Here is a 17,710-nt window from a genome sequence, read left to right as displayed (position 1 = left end):
TCAGGACTGCAGAAACATTTTATTGGACCAAGTGGAAACTCTACAAACCTTTCAAAACCAAACTAGCGTCTTCATCTTCCGAAGACGAGAACAGGGAGGAAACAGTAGAGCACATGTTTCAAAGAGGGGTTTGAGATACGAACAACTCCGGGGAACCATCACAACTGAAACTTTGTTTTATTTTCACCTGTGTACAAGAAAAAACCTTTACTAAGAGAGTAAATGTTAGCAAATTAACAGCTCAAGATACAATGCAAAAGCACCACAGCTTCAAAACCGCTCGCTCTAGGAATCAGTTTATTTCCAACTTTATTTTCTTTGTTTTTCATGCCGTCAATGTGAATTCAGACTGAGAAACTCATCCCACTTCCTCTTTCCCTCGAAAGATTATATTCAAGAAAGTAGCTTTGAGAGCAAGAGTTCCTCAGGATGAGAGAGGTTGGGTTTATTAGCAGCTTTCTTAGCGATTTACTCTAAAAGTGGTCATACTTCCCTACCCCGACTCTGACCGAACACATACACTGCAAATGTCCAATCCGTATTGGAAAGCACCACTTTTTACTCTGCAGAGATTGCATGTATGCTCCGCTGAAGTCAACAGAGCAGTCATCCAAAGATTAGTCTTAAATCAAAAGTATTTTATGGGCAGTTTCCTCTCGGCTGAAACGGTGTTCAACAAACTCTGAAAACATATCACTGATTAATAAGTTTAGTTGAACAAACACTTAATTATGCCAAAGGAATCCTCAAATATTCTTTCCAATGAAGGGAGTGAATATTTGTGACTACACTGTATATAGGTAGATAAATAGATACACATAAATAGATACACATATACATATATGCAGATATCTCTCGATGTAAAAGTGGCACCTTCCAGTATAGATTAACCCCTAGTCATATTCTGGTTCATATAAATTGAGTGGAACTAAGGTTTGCATATTTTTATAGCAAGTCTACCCACAACTGAATGTATATTGGAAGAGATTTCAGCTCGTCTGTGGTAGACATGTAGCTGTACATTAATCAATTAAAACCCTTTCAGTGCGTAGTGGATTGTGGAACTGATATAAACGCCTCCGATTCGAATGCTTCCAGCGCCGGCCTCAGTGTTGTGCTCCTCTCATTGATGGGTCAAACTATTCTCTCTCTTCTACTTTTCCTCTATCGGAGAAATCAGAAACGGGCTGAGGCACAACTCGCTCCCAACCAACAATATAATACAGTACACTATAAAATACAAAATGCATTTTTTAATATATATATAATTATATATATTTATATATATATCATTTTCACTTCTGGAAAAAAGATCAGACGGAGGGGGGGGGTTCTCCGAAAGGAGGGGACGGGCCTTACAGCTCCATTATACAGTCCGTGCCAGGGAACTCGGGCAGGTTGAGGTCGTATTTCTTCTGGATGTCGTAGGGCAGGAAGCGCCCGGCTAGGAAGTGCTTCCCGGAGAAGTTGGCCGCGCATTTCTTGGGCGCGGTCAGGGAGATGAGGACCTCGGGGTTGATCCCGTCCGTCTTCGCCGCCTCTTCCGCGTTCCAGCCTGAGAGGGAGAGAGAAGCAAAGAAATTAGATCATTACAATAACAATAACAATAATAATAATAATAATAATAATAATAATTGCAATTTTCTCAGGTTCTGGAACACATGATTCCATTAGAAATCCAGAATTTGGCTCCTTTGAGTGTTTTTAAAGAATCTAGAGACTTATCTTTCTAGAAGGGCGTTTTTATTGATTATTAGATTTAAGAACATGCCAAAGACTATAGACTTGTGCAAGAACCGAAATCCCTCCCATTGTAAAGACATTTATTCAACCGATGAGTAATGTACACATGATGATGAGTAATGTAAATGCAACAAAAAATTATGTACACACAGCAATGAGGGATGAACACACAAAGCTCAAACGACTGCTTATAGAGAACAAACAGCCCTGCAGCCTGAAACCACACAGCAGAAGAAAGATCATTTCACTGCAGGACAAGAGATTGACACTCAGAGCCTTACACAAGACACAACTTTGAATATAATGCAGGGAACACATGGCACAATATCATTTTTAGCTATAAACACTAAAAACAAAACCCACAAGTTCCCCAAAATCCATCCGGCACTATCCACTCCTGGCCCCCGGGGTCTGGGCGTGGTCTGGTGCTTTGATTACCTGAGGGCACGTCCACGCTGGCAATGGGAATCTTGATCTGCTTGAGCGTGACCAGGATGCCAGAGTAGGGCTCCCGCTGCTCGGCTAGGTCGGTGTCCACGCCCAGAATGGCATCGATCACCAAGTTATAAGCGTCGTTTATCAGCTGCACCTGCAAAAAGCACCACCGACACGGCCGTCATACACTCACAAGCGTAGTTTAATTCTGTTCAGTTCAGAGCTTAATTGATTCAGTTCTGGGGTTTAATTGGTCACAATCACCCATGATACCCATACAATTTGTAGGCTTGTGCCTCTCCTGGGTCAAGGTTGGCCAGAACTGATCTACAGACTGTGTAGAAGACATCTCCGGAACAAGCACCACAACAGTTCTCTCCTGGTTTTTGTCCCCTAGTTCTCACTTCGAGCAATAAACCCTAACAAACCCTATCTCTGCTCACCTCTGTGGGTAGGTAGGACAGGAAAGGGATGTCCATCTTCTCACACTGGACTGTGAAGTCTTGGTACAGGCTCTGCTGGGAGCGCTTGGGGTAGAATATGGTGGGTTCATACTCCTGCATACAAGGGAGAGAAAGGGGGAGAGAGAGAGAGAGAGAGAGAGAGAGAGAGAGAGAGAGAGGGATCTTTCCTACACAACCAGCACTCGTCAGTGACAAGACCACTGAGATAATTATCAAAGCTTCATTTTCTCCAGTGCACAATTTGCTCATCTAACTCCTGACAGGGCCAATGGATCATTTTCGCTTCACTGAGAGAGATTCATCGTTTCCACACCCACGCCGTCTCCAGCTAGGCGTAATTTCTTGCGGTCGTTTCGGAGTTGCGGACGTGCAGAGGAGAACTGTCCGTGGCACGACAGAACGTTCATCCAAGTCAGTTTTAGCTCCCGTGTACAAATCGTAATGATCGTGGCGTTGATAAACACTTTCCACACTCTATGATCTATATCAGGTCCACTTCGACACCCTGGATATATATATATTATATAACATGGCATCTGTGTCCCTATCTGTCTTTATATATCCTCGGGCATGTCCTGTTTTTGTTGACGTGAATAGGAACATCGGAATCCAAGCCCGGCCTTCCAGACGAACGCAAAGCATGATCTCCACAGGGGGAGCTCCAGTCCAAATCCCCTCCACATGTCAGGGGCGGATGATGCATCTCGCCGCGCGCCCACCCTCGGCCCTCCGCGGCCCTAAATCAGGGAGGCCGTGGTGTAGTATTAGCAGCTGTCGGCGGGGCATTTCAAGTCGGCGGTATCGGGATCTTCGGTATCGGCCAGAGATCACAGGAGCAGCTGTCTCCGCTTCAGCCGAGGAGACGATGCCAAGCACTGGCAGGTCTTTTTCCTACCGCTGATTCATGCACCATCAAACCGTCTGGAATTACAAAGGGTCGTTGTTCTTTCCCCGTCACAGGCGCGGGGATGGAAATGAGGCGAAGGGGGTGATTTTATGGTTGAAACGATTTACAGATCTTCATCTCAGAAAGAGGCTTGGAGGAAGTCTGATAACACATTGTAAGGACAGTTTTCTCCTGCCCATCCTGCTTATGCTTTTTTGGGGGGTTCTTTGGTAACATTTTATCTTCTAGGAAAAAGATTAATCATAAATCAGTTCAGATGCTCTAATATCGGCCGTGAAAAATGTGCTGGAGCTGGTGGGACCAGAATCACAGCCACAGAGCGCCCTCTGCAGGAGACGGGAGGAAGTGTGTCCTGAACAGTTATACGTTTATAGTCAGGTGTAAGAAGAACACTATTTTAAACATCCCTGTCACACTAGGGTGGGGGGGGAAGCATTCCTTGTAGTGACATCATCCTGGCCAGTCAGATAGGCAGGGCCCTATGTTCCAGTTATAAACTTGAGATTTGGAGGGTAATAATTTTTAAGAGCCTGCTGTACACGGATGAGAAAAAAAACTAAACTTTCTCTGGAAGACGCTCTTACCAATGTCCTTGGATAGAAACGTCTCTTTGCAAACCCACCAACGCAAGCCTGACTATTAGAATTAATGGCACATAATTATAGACCGGCGTGCGCAGCCGTCTGTCTCCCTGGTGTTCCAGAGTCCAGCCCAGCCGAGCATTCTTGGCAAAACGGAGAACACAGCCTCACAGATGTTATTAATGCAGAATAAAAAAATACATATATATGTCATCAATATATGTATTTTTTATAGGTTTTTTTTCTTCTCTTTTTATAGATGGTCTGGACGCTGCGTAAATCTACAATTTACAATTCATATGGTCAAAACTATGTTTAACACATAAAACATGAAAGAAAATCAATGCATTAACCGTGTGCTGTATATGTTTTACATTTAGGGCTTAAACACTGTAAGTAGCAGACTATAGGACCTGGCTCTCCGGTCTGTCTAGTGCGGTTAAACTGTTCGAATGGTAGCCCACAATGCAGGCAGCAGGGCATATCCACGGCTCTGCCAAATGACGCATGAACAGACCAGCCCTGCAGGCGGCCGCTGAGGTGGACACAGTGCTTTTGATCTCCCGGGCAGCGCTGCCTCTGACCTTGATGTTGCTGACTAGGGTTTCTGAATGTTTCTAATTAACGGCTGTTCAATGAGGATTGTGTTTCTTTGTGTGTGTATTACTTCTCCAGGCGTTTGCTGGCCAAGCTCATACACGCACACACATTATAAATAGGGTGCTGTGTCCGTGTCTTAATCGTAACAAGGGAAACTCACGTTCTCCCAGCATGCACCACACCAGCCTGCTTGTGTTTTTTGCAGCTCTGCGTTCGGTAAATCGACAGCTAATTTATCCACGTGAGGGCCGCTGATTGGACCCAATCCCAGCCCTGCAATACATCTCTTCTCTACTGTGTGTAAACCCTCATCACCCTGAGTCGGTTACTCTAGACCACCGCAGCAGATAAGATCGCATGTGTTCTTGCCCTCTACACACTGTCTTCTCCCAAGTGTGTCACGGTGCAGTCGTGCATCTCAGCCGCCGTTTAGCTGTGAGATCTTGAACTGGATTTCACCTCTCAGTCTCAGTGCAAAGTCAGATTTTAGATAAGGTGTCAGCCAAGCAAATAACTGGTATCTAAAATTGCACCATTTGGCGTTTTGTGAGTGGTCTGCGCACTGGGATTACACCCCACTGCCATTTCAGCTTTTAGTGGCTGTCAGTGGGTGCTGAGTGCCAGGGATATTTAGCTTAATTCTGAGCTCATTAGTCATGCACTACAGCCCTGCGCCTCGTTGGTTGATGTTTTGCTTGAGAACTGGCACCATATCGCAGTGATTTTGTACAGCATTCTGTGTTTTAATCTCACCATGTTCCCTGGATATAGAGATTCTGTACTTACAAATATACGCAGGTGCCGGGCACACACCAGTCCGACCGAACCGTTTTCCCCCGGCCCACAGACGACCAGCACTGTGGGCTGCTTCTTACTCAGGGAGCTCAGAGGAAAGGCCTGGAGAAGAGGAGACAGACACACAGAGATGGGGTTGGGCATAAAGACACCGTGCACTAGAGAACGGATAAAAGGAAACCAAATTATTCTCGCCCCGGCCCTTTTCGTTTTTTAAAATTTCTGCGATTGCACAGGCAGGATGGTGCACTGGCGGACAAATAGCTGCATCTAGCCTAATCCATCGAATCTAATTTAATGAAATGAAATCTCATCTGTGTATTGAGATACCTCTCCTTTTACAGCAGCTGGGGATGGTTTTAAACGTGTGCCAAATGTGGCTAAATGTGCAGCCCTGCTGTCACGGGAATGAAGAGAAAAAAAAAAAGGGAACGAAAAGAACCAAATCTGTTGAAAGTCCATCTGAATTAACACAGAGGCCATCACCCCGGCAGGCTGTTAATTGCAGTAGTTATCAGGGGAGACAGCAGTGACACATTAACAGCGGCCTAGCAGGGCAACATGTGTCACAGACAGTGAGGGAAAAAGAAAAGCCCAGAGAGGAATGACAGATCGCTGCTCCCTGGAGGCTCCTACTGTCCGTCACAGCACTGTCCAGAGCCAGAGAGGAGGGCAGGGGAAACGGCACCCTGTCTTTAATTAAACCCTCCACATTAAAATAGCCCTGTGACTGGATCGGAAGACTCTCACACACTGTACACTTTCCATAATTATCAGGGCTGTGTGGGACGCACATTGTTACGATTTTCCTCACAGGGCTGAAATGCTGCAGTTTGTTACTTGGTTTGTTGGTTTTTCTGTGTGTCTGTGTGTTTTTTCCTCCCTGCCTGTTTTACTTGTGCTCCTCAATCAGCCAGGGACGGTATCTTAAAAAGCGACGGTTGATTACACAAAACTAAGCAGGGGTTCACATCATTAAAACACGAAACGATGTCGCGGGATGTGGTTGTAATTAGACGCACCCCGTAACTGATTTGACACGCTCCGGGTAATGCGGCTGTGGAAATCGCTGATGTTAATTAGGAAAGAGCCCCGCCCCCAATTACACACACACACCCACCCAAGCACGGGGGTGTGAAATACAAAATGATTTGCTCCTGTCATTGGTGCCAATTATTATTATTTGTCTCGTTTCCGCCTGTGTTCACGCACACCAGCCATCACATCCTTAACTGCAGATCTCAGCCAGAGACCTAAACCTAAACCACCTGGCCTACCCAAACCTTTATTATCCATTTCAGAAGAGACTGTGTGAAGCGCAGCGATACAAGCAGGACTGTTACTGTCTCTCTGTGAGCCTCAGTAACTCAGAAGATTGGAGAACGGTCTCATGAGGAGCAAAGCACCACGAAGACACAGTAATGTTAATAATCGACGCGATGACTCAGCCAATGAATGCGTCTCTGCTTAGCTTTCTTTCTTCATTGGATTTCTGTAAGGTTTCCAGCCAGCTCGATCACAATATCAATCTATATAATCTGTATATATACAGTGAGGGGAAAAAAGTATTTGATCCCCTGCTGATTTTGTACGTTTGCCCACTGACAAAGAAATGATCAGTCTATTATTTTAATGGTAGGTGTATTTTAACAGTGAGAGACAGAATAACAACAACAAAATCCAGAAAAACGCATTTCAAAAAAGTTATACATTGATTTGCATGTTAATGAGGGAAATAAGTATTTGATCCCCTATCAATCTGCAAGATTTCTGGCTCCCAGGTGTCTTTTATACAGGTAACGAGCTGAGATTAGGAGCACTCTCTTAAAGGGAGTGCTCCTAATCTCAGCTCGTTACCTGTATAAAAGACACCTGTCCACAGAAGCAATCAATCAATCAGATTCCAAACTCTCCACCATGGCCAAGACCAAAGAGCTGTCCAAGGATGTCAGGGACAAGATTGTAGACCTACAGAAGGCTGGAATGGGCTACAAGACCATCGCCAAGCAGCTTGGTGAGAAGGTGACAACAGTTGGTGCGATTATTCGCAAATGGAAGAAACACAAAATAACGGTCAGTCTCCCTCGGTCTGGGGCTCCATGCAAGATCTCACCTCGTGGAGTTTCAATGATCATGAGAACGGTGAGGAATCAGCCCAGAACTACACGGGAGGATCTTGTTAATGATCTCAAGGCAGCTGGGACCATAGTCACCAAGAACACAGTAATTCCATGAAGGACTGAAATCCTGCAGCACCGCAAGGTCCCCCTGCTCAAGAAAGCACATGTACAGGCCCGTCTGAAGTTTGCCAATGAACATCTGAATGATTCAGAGGAGAACTGGGTGAAAGTGTTGTGGTCAGATGAGACCAAAATCGAGCTCTTTGGCATCAACTCAAGTCGCCGTGTTTGGAGGAGGAGGAATGACCCCAAGAACACCATCCCCACTGTCAAACATGGAGGTGGAAACATTATGCTTTGGGGGTGTTTTTCTGCTAAGGGGACAGGACAACTGCACTGCATCAAAGGGACGATGGACGGGGCCATGTACCGTCAAATCTTGGGTGAGAACCTCCTTCCCTCGGCCAGGGCATTGAAAATGGGTCGTGGATGGGTATTCCAGCATGACAATGACCCAAAACACACAGCCAAGGCAACAAAGGAGTGGCTCAAGAAGAAGCACATTAAGGTCCTGGAGTGGCCTAGCCAGTCTCCAGACCTTAATCCCATAGAAAATCTGTGGAGGGAGCTGAAGGTTCGAGTTGCCAAACGTCAGCTTTGAAACCTTAATGACTTGGAGAGGATCTGCAAAGAGGAGTGGGACAAAATCCCTCCTGAGATGTGTGCAAACCTGGTGGCCAACTACAAGAAACGTCTGACCTCTGTGATTGCCGACAAGGGTTTTGCCACCAATACTAAGTCGAAGGGGTCAAATACTTATTTCCCTCATTAACATGCAAATCAATTTATAACTTTTTTGAAATGCGTTTTTCTGGATTTTTTTGTTGTTATTCTGTCTCTCACTGTTAAAATACACCTACCATTAAAATTATAGACTGATCATTTCTTTGTCAGTGGGCAAACGTACAAAATCAGCAGGGGATCAAGTACTTTTTTCCCTCACTGTACATAATTGCTCTGTTTTCTCCTGTAAAATAAGTGTGGTTTAAGAGACTCTGGTCACTGCTGGATGGTTGTTCGACATGGGGGCTCTGTACAGCCCTGCGCATTCATTCAAGCTAACAATGTTGCTCTGACACAGTCCCCGCAGGCCGGCCGCCCCCGCAGCCTGGCTAATTGGCGATACGTTTTCTTTAACCAGCCTGCCTGCACCTCCACCCCCCACCTGATTAATACAGGTCACTGGGGCCAGGACTGCAGTGCAATACATCCCCAATCACAGATTGATATATACATAAAGGACTGCGGCAGCTTTCTGCCGTTAAAAACGGCTTAATTAGAAATTAAATATTTAAGTAGGTAAATAAACAAAACTGCGTGGGTTGACAAAGTACAAAGCAGGAACAGAAGGAGAGGAGGGATAAAGAAAAAAAACGCTGATGAGCAGAGGGTGGAAACTGCCGCCCTGGGTGTTGAGAGAACAAGGGTTGTCCGTAACCTTTGCACGAAGTCCGCAACATGTGGGGAATTAAATCAAACAAGAGAAAAGAGAGAAATCATTTGGAGGTCCCTCTAGGCCCCTTAGGTTGTGCGAATGTTGCACCAGGCACGTTTTACAGTGCTGTGGAGGCTCGTAAGGCAGTTGTGTTTTTGGCCGCGAGTCACTGGAGATAAAGGCGTCACACTAACGATGAAAACGACAGCAGCGACAGTATGCGAGAGGTAGCGCGAGACACGGCCCCGCGGCTCGTTAGGACCCAGTGGAGCGTTGAGGGAACATCTGGAGCCGGGAAGAGCGGAGCGGGGGGGCAGCCAAGCTCGGAAAACTGTCGGAAATATTCAGCGGTGTCTGCGCAACAAGAACAGGCATTATGATTGTGAAGCCTGCTTTTAGTATGATTTCGGTGGAAAATGTAAATAAAAGTAATAATTAAAATAACTAAAACATTGATACCGCAATAACAGGTTTGTAATTAATTACATCTATTAAAATTAACAGTTATCCGTATAACTTATAAACATATGGCAACCCCAAACAAGAAGTCTAGGATATTATTCTCAAAATTCATAGACCACTATATTAGTCAGAAGTCAGTGAAAAGGTCATTAAAACAGAATTAAAACTTTAAAAAATACACTTTTATTTATGTAAATGTTTTAGCTTATCAGTTTAATTGTCCTCTTAGTTTTCAAAAGAAATTGAAGAGGCAAATAAAGCTACACATTTCAATACTTTTTTTTATTTCGACTATGGCTTTTGTAGAGATTCCTCTGCCTTTTCAAATTGTTCTATAAACCAAAAGACTGCAGTTATTCACCCAAGGAAAGGTTACTGTTTTATGTTTTTATAAATATATATATATATATATATAACTAAAATAAAATTCCTTGTCTGTCGCCTTCAGATTTATTAGTAATAGAAAGTGCTGGGGCTGAAAGTACAGTCCTGTACCTTGTGTTGAGACTGAAGGACACAGATGTACAGCAGACAGCTTCCAGACTGGATTCCAGTGAGAAAGCAGCAGACGCACATTTTCAGCACATTCACTACTGTATTTTGTTTCATATGTCTTCTACAGTTTTTTTTGTGTAAAGGAATGTCTGTCACTGTAAATTCACCAAAAAAGAAGAGAAGGGGGCGTCAGTAATCCGACAGGGAACAGGATGCGAGGAGAGTGAGAGGAGAAAAGATAATGGAATTGTGGAATTGAGAAACTGAAACAAAGGTGCTGAGAGGTGCCCAGGGATGGAGGGAGGAATAGAGATGAGGAGGAGGAGGAAAAGCCTTTCAATGGTGTTTGGGCAGGTCAACCCTAAGTGCCCACCTTGGTGATGGCAAGGGCACAGGCGTGACCCCAGATCTCAATCAGCTGCTGCTCTCCAAAGCGATAGTCCTTTAGCAACTCGGTCTCGATAGCTGATGCCTCCGCCTTACTATAAACAGAATGAGAGAGAGAGGGGACACAATTAGAACACAAGGAACCTTCTAGAGTTTATTTCTGTATCCTTCTAATAGACCTGCTTCCGAAATAAGATGTTTTTTATCTTTATTTATTAAGTCTATAAAGAATTAAACACCTGCTATTGCCACACAATTATAACAACTATTAAGCGCAGCACATTGTGTAATTAGGGTTCTCTCTAATTACCTCTTCTGCTAATTAAAAAGTATATTCATGAGTTTGAGAAGTAGGTCAGATCTCTTCGCAGGGAGGTTTAGTTTCCAGACATATTATTTGCCTGGTAATATGTATATATATTTGTTGCGGGTGGGCAAATATGGATGTAAAACCATCCACTGACCCAACCATAACAAATGCGGAGGACCGTCGGCGCTGCTGAACCAACATTAATTCTGCAGCCATGCCACAGACCAGCAAAATCCTGCCGTGAGAGATCAAGAGTTGGACAGTAAGCATCGCTGAGGAGAAATTGCCAGGCTCCCAGAGCATCGTTGACATCGTGTTTTTGGCCCACCGTGGCCTTCTCCTGCAAGTTGGAGTGACGCAGCACGAGATAATTGTTCACCTACTCCTGCAGCCTCCTGACAGTTCCCAGCCCCTGCCCGGTAATGACCCGGAGACCGAGAGAAACATATTATTTGATAAATGATCCCCACAGTGACAATCCGCATGAGGCCCGGTCATTAAACGAAAAACTGGAATAAGGAGGCGGAGGTGGCGGGTGGAGGAGTCGGGGCTGAGGGAAGAGGCTGGTTACTTGGAGACGGGGGGATGGCGATTCTCTAAACCCTCTGTCTGGGCCGTTGAGATCTCTCGGTTCAGGTGCATTGATCTTTATTTCAGTGTGTCAATATTCAGGAATATTTAAGGTTAAGGACGTCCCTCTGGCTATTGACTTGGTGACTTAGTAACTAGGGAGCCAGTTATTGACCGTGTTGGTCGATGTTTGAATCTCTTTCCAAAGCAGGAAACTGTGACTCAGTCAGTATCGCTGATTTAAAACAGGACATTGAGATCTTGGTTATAGAGACATTGTGAGACAAAACTAACTTGAGGATGGACACACGCCCTAAGGTTTGGCTTCACAGATGTGTTACAAGTACTTCTGGAGGGGTTTTGTCTCCCTCTTGTGTAAACTGGCTGTGAAAAGTTTATAATGAGAGGAATGACCAGCCCATATTTTTAAGTTTTACACAAAGCTGGACTGTATTTTAAAATCAAACTGCATCAAACATCCTACATCATCCCTTTGACCATTTTGGTTACCAAATCATAGATAGATCTAATAGACATGGTCATGGGAAGGGGTGTGCTGAGGTTGCTGCAACACCCCCTGCTGGTGCGTAACTCAGTGATGGGGATCGCTATATACGATTTTTAGAAATGCAGCACTAACTCAGAGACTGGCATGACTGGTTGAAACGGCAGGGAAAAGGGCGGGCAGAATAATAGTGTGTCGTGATTTGTTGAGAGAAGACAATACATAGCCTGTTCAGTTTAACAACAGCCAATCAACGCCATTCTTGCTGGTGTGAAAGAGCAAGAACAAAGCCAGCGCTCACATATAGTTGGCTGCAAAACGGAAAAGAAGTAGAAGCAAAAATCTGACAGTTCTAACAGTTCTACTAAAAAGAGAGAAAAAAATATTGCAAGGAGAGCATCAACAACATCGATAACAACAAAAATAAAGATAGATAGGGTCAAGTGTTGCCATCGTCAATAATCTTACTGTTCTGTTAGCTGTTCAGTTACACGTTTTGGTAGATGGCAAGTTTGAATTGGCTATAACTGAGTGCGTATAAGGCAGATGTGGGTTAGACTATAGTGTTGTTTATTATGGAAACCAGATACCTTGTTATTGTCATGTCCAGTGTGGTGATTTATTCCGCACTGTGTGTGCTGAGGTGTGCTCACGTGGTTTTTGTTTATTCCATGTTGCCAACGGGTTGGCTAACTACAATCCTCTTCTCGCAGACAAGTTTGTGTAGTAATAGTAGCCTATTAATCTGTTTTTTCTCATCGAGTCATGATTTTACTTTCGGTCGTCAGTGCCCCCTGCTCAAAACATCTTCCCGCACCTATGCTCTGTTCTAAAATCAATTTGCATGAACTGCCCGGGTTTACAGAGTGGTGTCAACGTACTTGGGAAAGGCGGTTACACTGGCGACACCTCGTGGTCAGAACAAGTTGTGCACCTGAGTTTAATGTACATAATATCGCACGATTTTGAAACAACCAAATTATTCCATTTAACATTGTAAAAAAATGAAAATAATAATAATTGGTACAATGTTTCCTATGTTTTATCATTATATTTAAATGTACTTAACCGCATATGAACAAATATGCCAATATATGACGTTGACAGTGACTTTTATGCTGAAAAAGCCCATCTAGAGGTTTAATCGTCTTCTTCGTCCGGCCTTGGCATTCATACACAAGTGCGGCCGAGTGGAGAAGAATGCACTAACACAGAAAGATGCTTTTCAGAGCCATTTTAAGCCCAGAGAGACAAACCAGTCCAAGCAAAGCAAATCTGTTTCCCTTGATGGGAACTGCTGCCCCGTCACCATTTGCCTAATCTTTCCGTAAGTCTCGCTTAGGTTCACTTTTACGCTCGACTGTAAATGTTTACACTTTACAGACACAAGACTGGAGATTCAATAACAGAACAACTAATAACTTTCAGCTTTTCTGTCTCTCCTAAGACGTTCATTTTATGTTTCGCTGCCAAGACAACCCGAAATGTCACCAGGGAAGCGAGAGGGAATGGAACCAGATTAGGATCAATAGCGTGCATGGAAATTACGGCACTGTAGTAATGTAAAACTACTGACACCCGACAGCCCACTGCTTTTTCATGAGTGGGTTTGCAGTTTCTCGGTATCTGAAAGTGAAGATGAAAAAAGTGAAAGCCACGAGCTTAACGTTTCTGTGCATTCATTAATTGTATTTATTCAAAACCGCTTTCAATGGAAGGTTTAAGATTTGTGAAAATAAATTAATTCTATATTTTGTTGGGATTTAACTGCAAATATTATGATTGTCCTGGTCAGGCCCAATTTGTTATGAAGGGTAAAAAAATGTCTTTTGTGGAGGGCAAAAAAGTGTGGTGTTTGGGGGGTCAAAGGTTGTGTATAGTTATATGTGTTTCTGACTCAGGACAGTGTACAGGAACGTTAGGAAACACTCATCGACCTGAGGACAGTGCAATACCTGGGGTTACAAATAAGTCAAGGCACAGCAATGCATTTTTCCAACACAAGTAACAGTTGAACACTCACAGAAGACGGTGGTTTTCTTTTCTTAGTTTACAAAAAAAAAAAAAGTTTTGTTACCATGTTGTTGTTATTTTTGCATATTCTTCTCATAAGAGGGAAAAACAATTTCAAACCGCATGCACAAAAAAAAAAACACACAGATATACACCACAGTCTATTTCAGAGTATCTTGTGACTACAGAGCACAGTAACCATAGTCATAGAGATTCCTCTCTATGATAACATGGCAGGATTGAGCTTGAAAACTTCAGTCGCTTGAGAGTGTGTCACTTTGCACTTTTTTATTATTACTGACTGTGGGAAACGCTTAAAATCTGTTTTATGATTCCACAGTCACTAAATGTCCAAGAAAACACAGGGGCATGCCTAACTTTCGCATCTCCGCTGATCTATGCATTTCTCTACCCCCTTCCCTTGGTCACAGGGCAGTAGATTTACTCAAAATGAGGACACATTTGACCCACTTTCCTCCTTTAGGTGTGTAAACATTTCCAGAACTTTCAATAGTTGCAACACAAGGTTCTTTTGTCCCTGTTGGAATATATTATAACGGCAGAACTATACCGTCTCACAGCTTGTCTGTCTCATATCTATGCTCCTCCTGCAGAGGACACACCGAGTTCAAACCGACACAAACACTTTCATAATAATAAAAACGAGTTTCTGCAAACGATTTACCGGGAAGTAATTTAACCCCGGAGGACGCATTAATATTGAGCAGCGGCTCAAAGAAAGCGCACACAAAAAGCAAGCCTTATCTTCCTTACTTGACTGGAGTATGGTCGGAAACAGTCGATTGCGAATATTGCAACAAAGCTTAATGACCGAGGTGTCTCGGCTGACTCATCCAGCCTGGAGGTCCTCGGGGTCACGGTGCCTTTGCACACATCGGCTGGGGGGCAGCTTTTTTTTACATTTTCTTGATGAGGAACAAAAACAACCTGACCGGGATATCAGAACAAAAGGATGAGGGAGCAAAATAAAATCTGTTTGTCTCATTTGATGCCTTGTATCTCCTGCCATCAGTAGATTTAATCATATCTGTGCATCAACATAGTAACAGTAAGAGCAACAACATCAGAGAGCAAATTACCATAACAAAATGGAGCCTTTTATATTAACAAACAAACAAACACCCAACCTTCCTGGATTGGCACCAAGGAATCTGACCTCCCCCACAGGTACACTCAAGGACATTTTGTGACATATGGCAGTGGCCGCATGTTTCCACCAGGTGGCACTACGGGGTCTAGTGGCAACAACGGCCGATGGCTATTTGCCCAGGAAGGGGAAGGGATTGCCAGTTCTGAGCCCAGTGAACACCCACGGAAGAAAAGGAGGCTTTTGTTCGGGGCTGACATGGAATTCAGACACAGAAGCCTCCCAGTTCATTTCAGCCGCAAACGCCCGAAGCCATCACTCTATTGTGGGGGCTGAGGGCTCGCGTCACAGGGCCTGCAGAGGGAGGAGAGTGATGGCTTTTTCACTGGAGAGAAAACTGAACCGTGTGTGTGTGAGGGGAGAAAGTCAGACCAGAAGAGGAGAAAAGAAGATGAATGAAAGAAAGGGGAGAAGAAGGCAGGGAGAAATGAGGAAAGGTGCATAAACACGTTTAAAATAAACCTTGTGAATTCCACTAGGTTGTAGAGGAGTGTGTAAGAGGAGCAGGGAGGGTAGAAAGACACATATACTATTGCCATAGGAGGAAGGTGGAGGTGTTTGGCACAAGGTACAATGAAAACAGCTGGATCCCCCCCTCTCCGTGCTCCCCCATGTAGTCAAAACCAAGTTTGGAGTTCTTGCTTAATTTCCCAGTGCAGTGCATCAATGCCTGCTGGCCACAGATTGCTTCGTGATGCTGTAATTACCTGGCTTTTAATGAGGGGGGGGCACAACATCTGCAAGGCCCAGGTGAAGAGCAGCGAGTACGCCAGCCTCTAAAACAGCCAGATCACCATGGCAGAGTGTAGCTCTGACTCATTATTAATGAGTTGATTGATTCATTGATTAACAGCATCTGCATCAGAAAAGCAGCTTCAGTATTTGCACCACTTTATTCAGCTGCATGGGACGCACCAGAGACCAGCAGACCCCCCAACAAGAGTCGCTTGACAGCAGGGCAACCCCCTTCAACCGCGAACCGCCGCGGCGCACACCAGCGAGTCCGACCCGTGCCAAGCCTCCTATTGTAACAACGTCCGGAGCTTTCAATAATTTCCAAACAAATTAGTCTTCACCCCCTCCCCGCCGATCCTCAGCGGAGATTAACTCTGCAGCTCCTTGACTAGGTTGCCAGTAGCAACCTCCCTTACAACAAGGCCTAAGTCCCAAGTAATTACCCGGTTGTCCAGGCAGCTAAATAATAGTGTTTCTTCGACTGGTTACTGTGTTGCCAATACAGGGAGGGAGCTGGGCTGCCGTACAGTCAAGTATCCCATTGAAGTCACCCCACCGTCTGTGTCTCTGTCCCACTGTGCCAGGACGACAGCAGGGGAATAAAAAGCTTCATTTCAATTGACCGAAAGCCAATTAGCAAATCCCCCACCCTCCCGGTACGCTGCGTTGATTAAGCTCCAATCACAACAGAGCACATTTCATAACAAAATCCTTGCAGAGTATAAATACAGGCTCAAAGACAATAAAAACGGCCCATGGTCTTGTCCTTCTGTTTAGTTGAACGACAATAAAACCATTATCCAGTTGTTTGTTATGACTTTTGTTTTGGTTAAATGTTTGACAGTGCAGGCTTTCATTCCAGCTCTTACCTTCCTCCTGTGATTCTGCTTCCAGCAACACAGAGAGGTTGGGCAGCTCTTTTAACGGATAAGCAAATAATGCTATTGACTCAGAGTTACAGATTAACACAGAGAAATACGAAATAGTCTTTCCTCTGTGTTTTGTTGCTGTGGGGGGTTCTAACTCAGCTCTCAGTTACATAAATGGCATCATAATACAATTACGATATGATAATGATCGTAATCTGACCGTTTGCAGCTAAACAATACATTCTAATAATGTCTGGCTGAACAATTACGTCAATTAAGTACCTAAGAAATGCCCTGGAACAAGCCCTGGCAGACTCAGGGGCAGCAGTGCCAGTCCTGCCCGTCAATGCCAGTCGTAAAACTAATTATTCTAGTCAAACGCCAACGATGCCATCAGAGCCACGATCAGGCTTTGTTTTCGGGCACGAAGCCACTCTGGTTACCTGCGCGGACGGCTGTTTCTGAGCTCGTTTGTCTGTCACTTATTTCTACACAAGCGGCGTGTCCTTCACTGTAACGCATTGCTGAATGTTGTAGCGAACGCAGGCACATTGTATGTTAGTTCAGATCAAACGTAATGTAAGCCGCCGTGGACAGGGGTATCTGCAAAATGACTAAATAATGACTAATAATGATAGTATTGCTGGCCGGGAGCCCAAGCACCAGCCCCTATTGTCTGTGGGGACGAGGGCTGTGTGTGTCCAGGGGCCCGCTAATGAAAAATAACTACAGCTGTGGGAGCAGAGCAGGGACCGGAGCCTAATGAAAGCCATCGATATCCAGGCCTATTAAAGTGACGTTTTAACTCGTCCCCCGTGCCTCACCGGACCGTGCTTTTCTCCAGAATGGTGGCGAAGCTCAGAGAGGTGTGTGGGGGGCAGGGCAGCAATCGGAGACATTGTCCTTGCTGTGTCTTTCCCTGCATTGCACTCCACTGTGCCCCCTTGGCTTGTGTCCCAATATTACATGCGTACGCTATCCTAATATTTGACGTGTAATGACTTAGCATGTGGGAAATGAACCAGTTAAACACGCTATCTGCACCTCTCAACATTC

At 44.6% G+C, this 17,710-nt stretch overlaps 1 protein-coding gene across 2 annotated transcripts in view; it reads right to left on the bottom strand.

The window, feature by feature from the left end:
- yjefn3 (YjeF N-terminal domain containing 3) overlaps positions 1-17,710 on the bottom strand; it is a 32,909-nt gene continuing 15,199 nt past the window's right edge. The window contains exons 2-7 of one of the 2 annotated variants that reach the window (XM_066695787.1): positions 10,471-10,579; positions 5,517-5,627; positions 2,622-2,735; positions 2,182-2,332; positions 1,360-1,555; positions 1-187 (exon numbers count right to left, since the gene is read on the bottom strand). In XM_066695787.1, coding sequence (XP_066551884.1) covers positions 184-187; positions 1,360-1,555; positions 2,182-2,332; positions 2,622-2,735; positions 5,517-5,627; positions 10,471-10,579 — 685 coding nt within the window. In that variant the 3' untranslated portion in view covers positions 1-183. Of the gene's footprint in view, positions 1,556-2,181; positions 2,333-2,621; positions 2,736-5,516; positions 5,628-10,470; positions 10,580-17,710 lie in introns of both variants that reach the window. The other variant, XM_066695786.1, reaches the window with a different exon arrangement.

Source organism: Amia ocellicauda, chromosome 22 (genome assembly GCF_036373705.1).
Source record: "Amia ocellicauda isolate fAmiCal2 chromosome 22, fAmiCal2.hap1, whole genome shotgun sequence".
Lineage (NCBI taxonomy): Eukaryota > Metazoa > Chordata > Actinopteri > Amiiformes > Amiidae > Amia > Amia ocellicauda.
The sequence above is the reverse complement of the archived record's forward strand: the minus strand, read 5'-3'. Positions and strand labels throughout refer to the sequence as shown.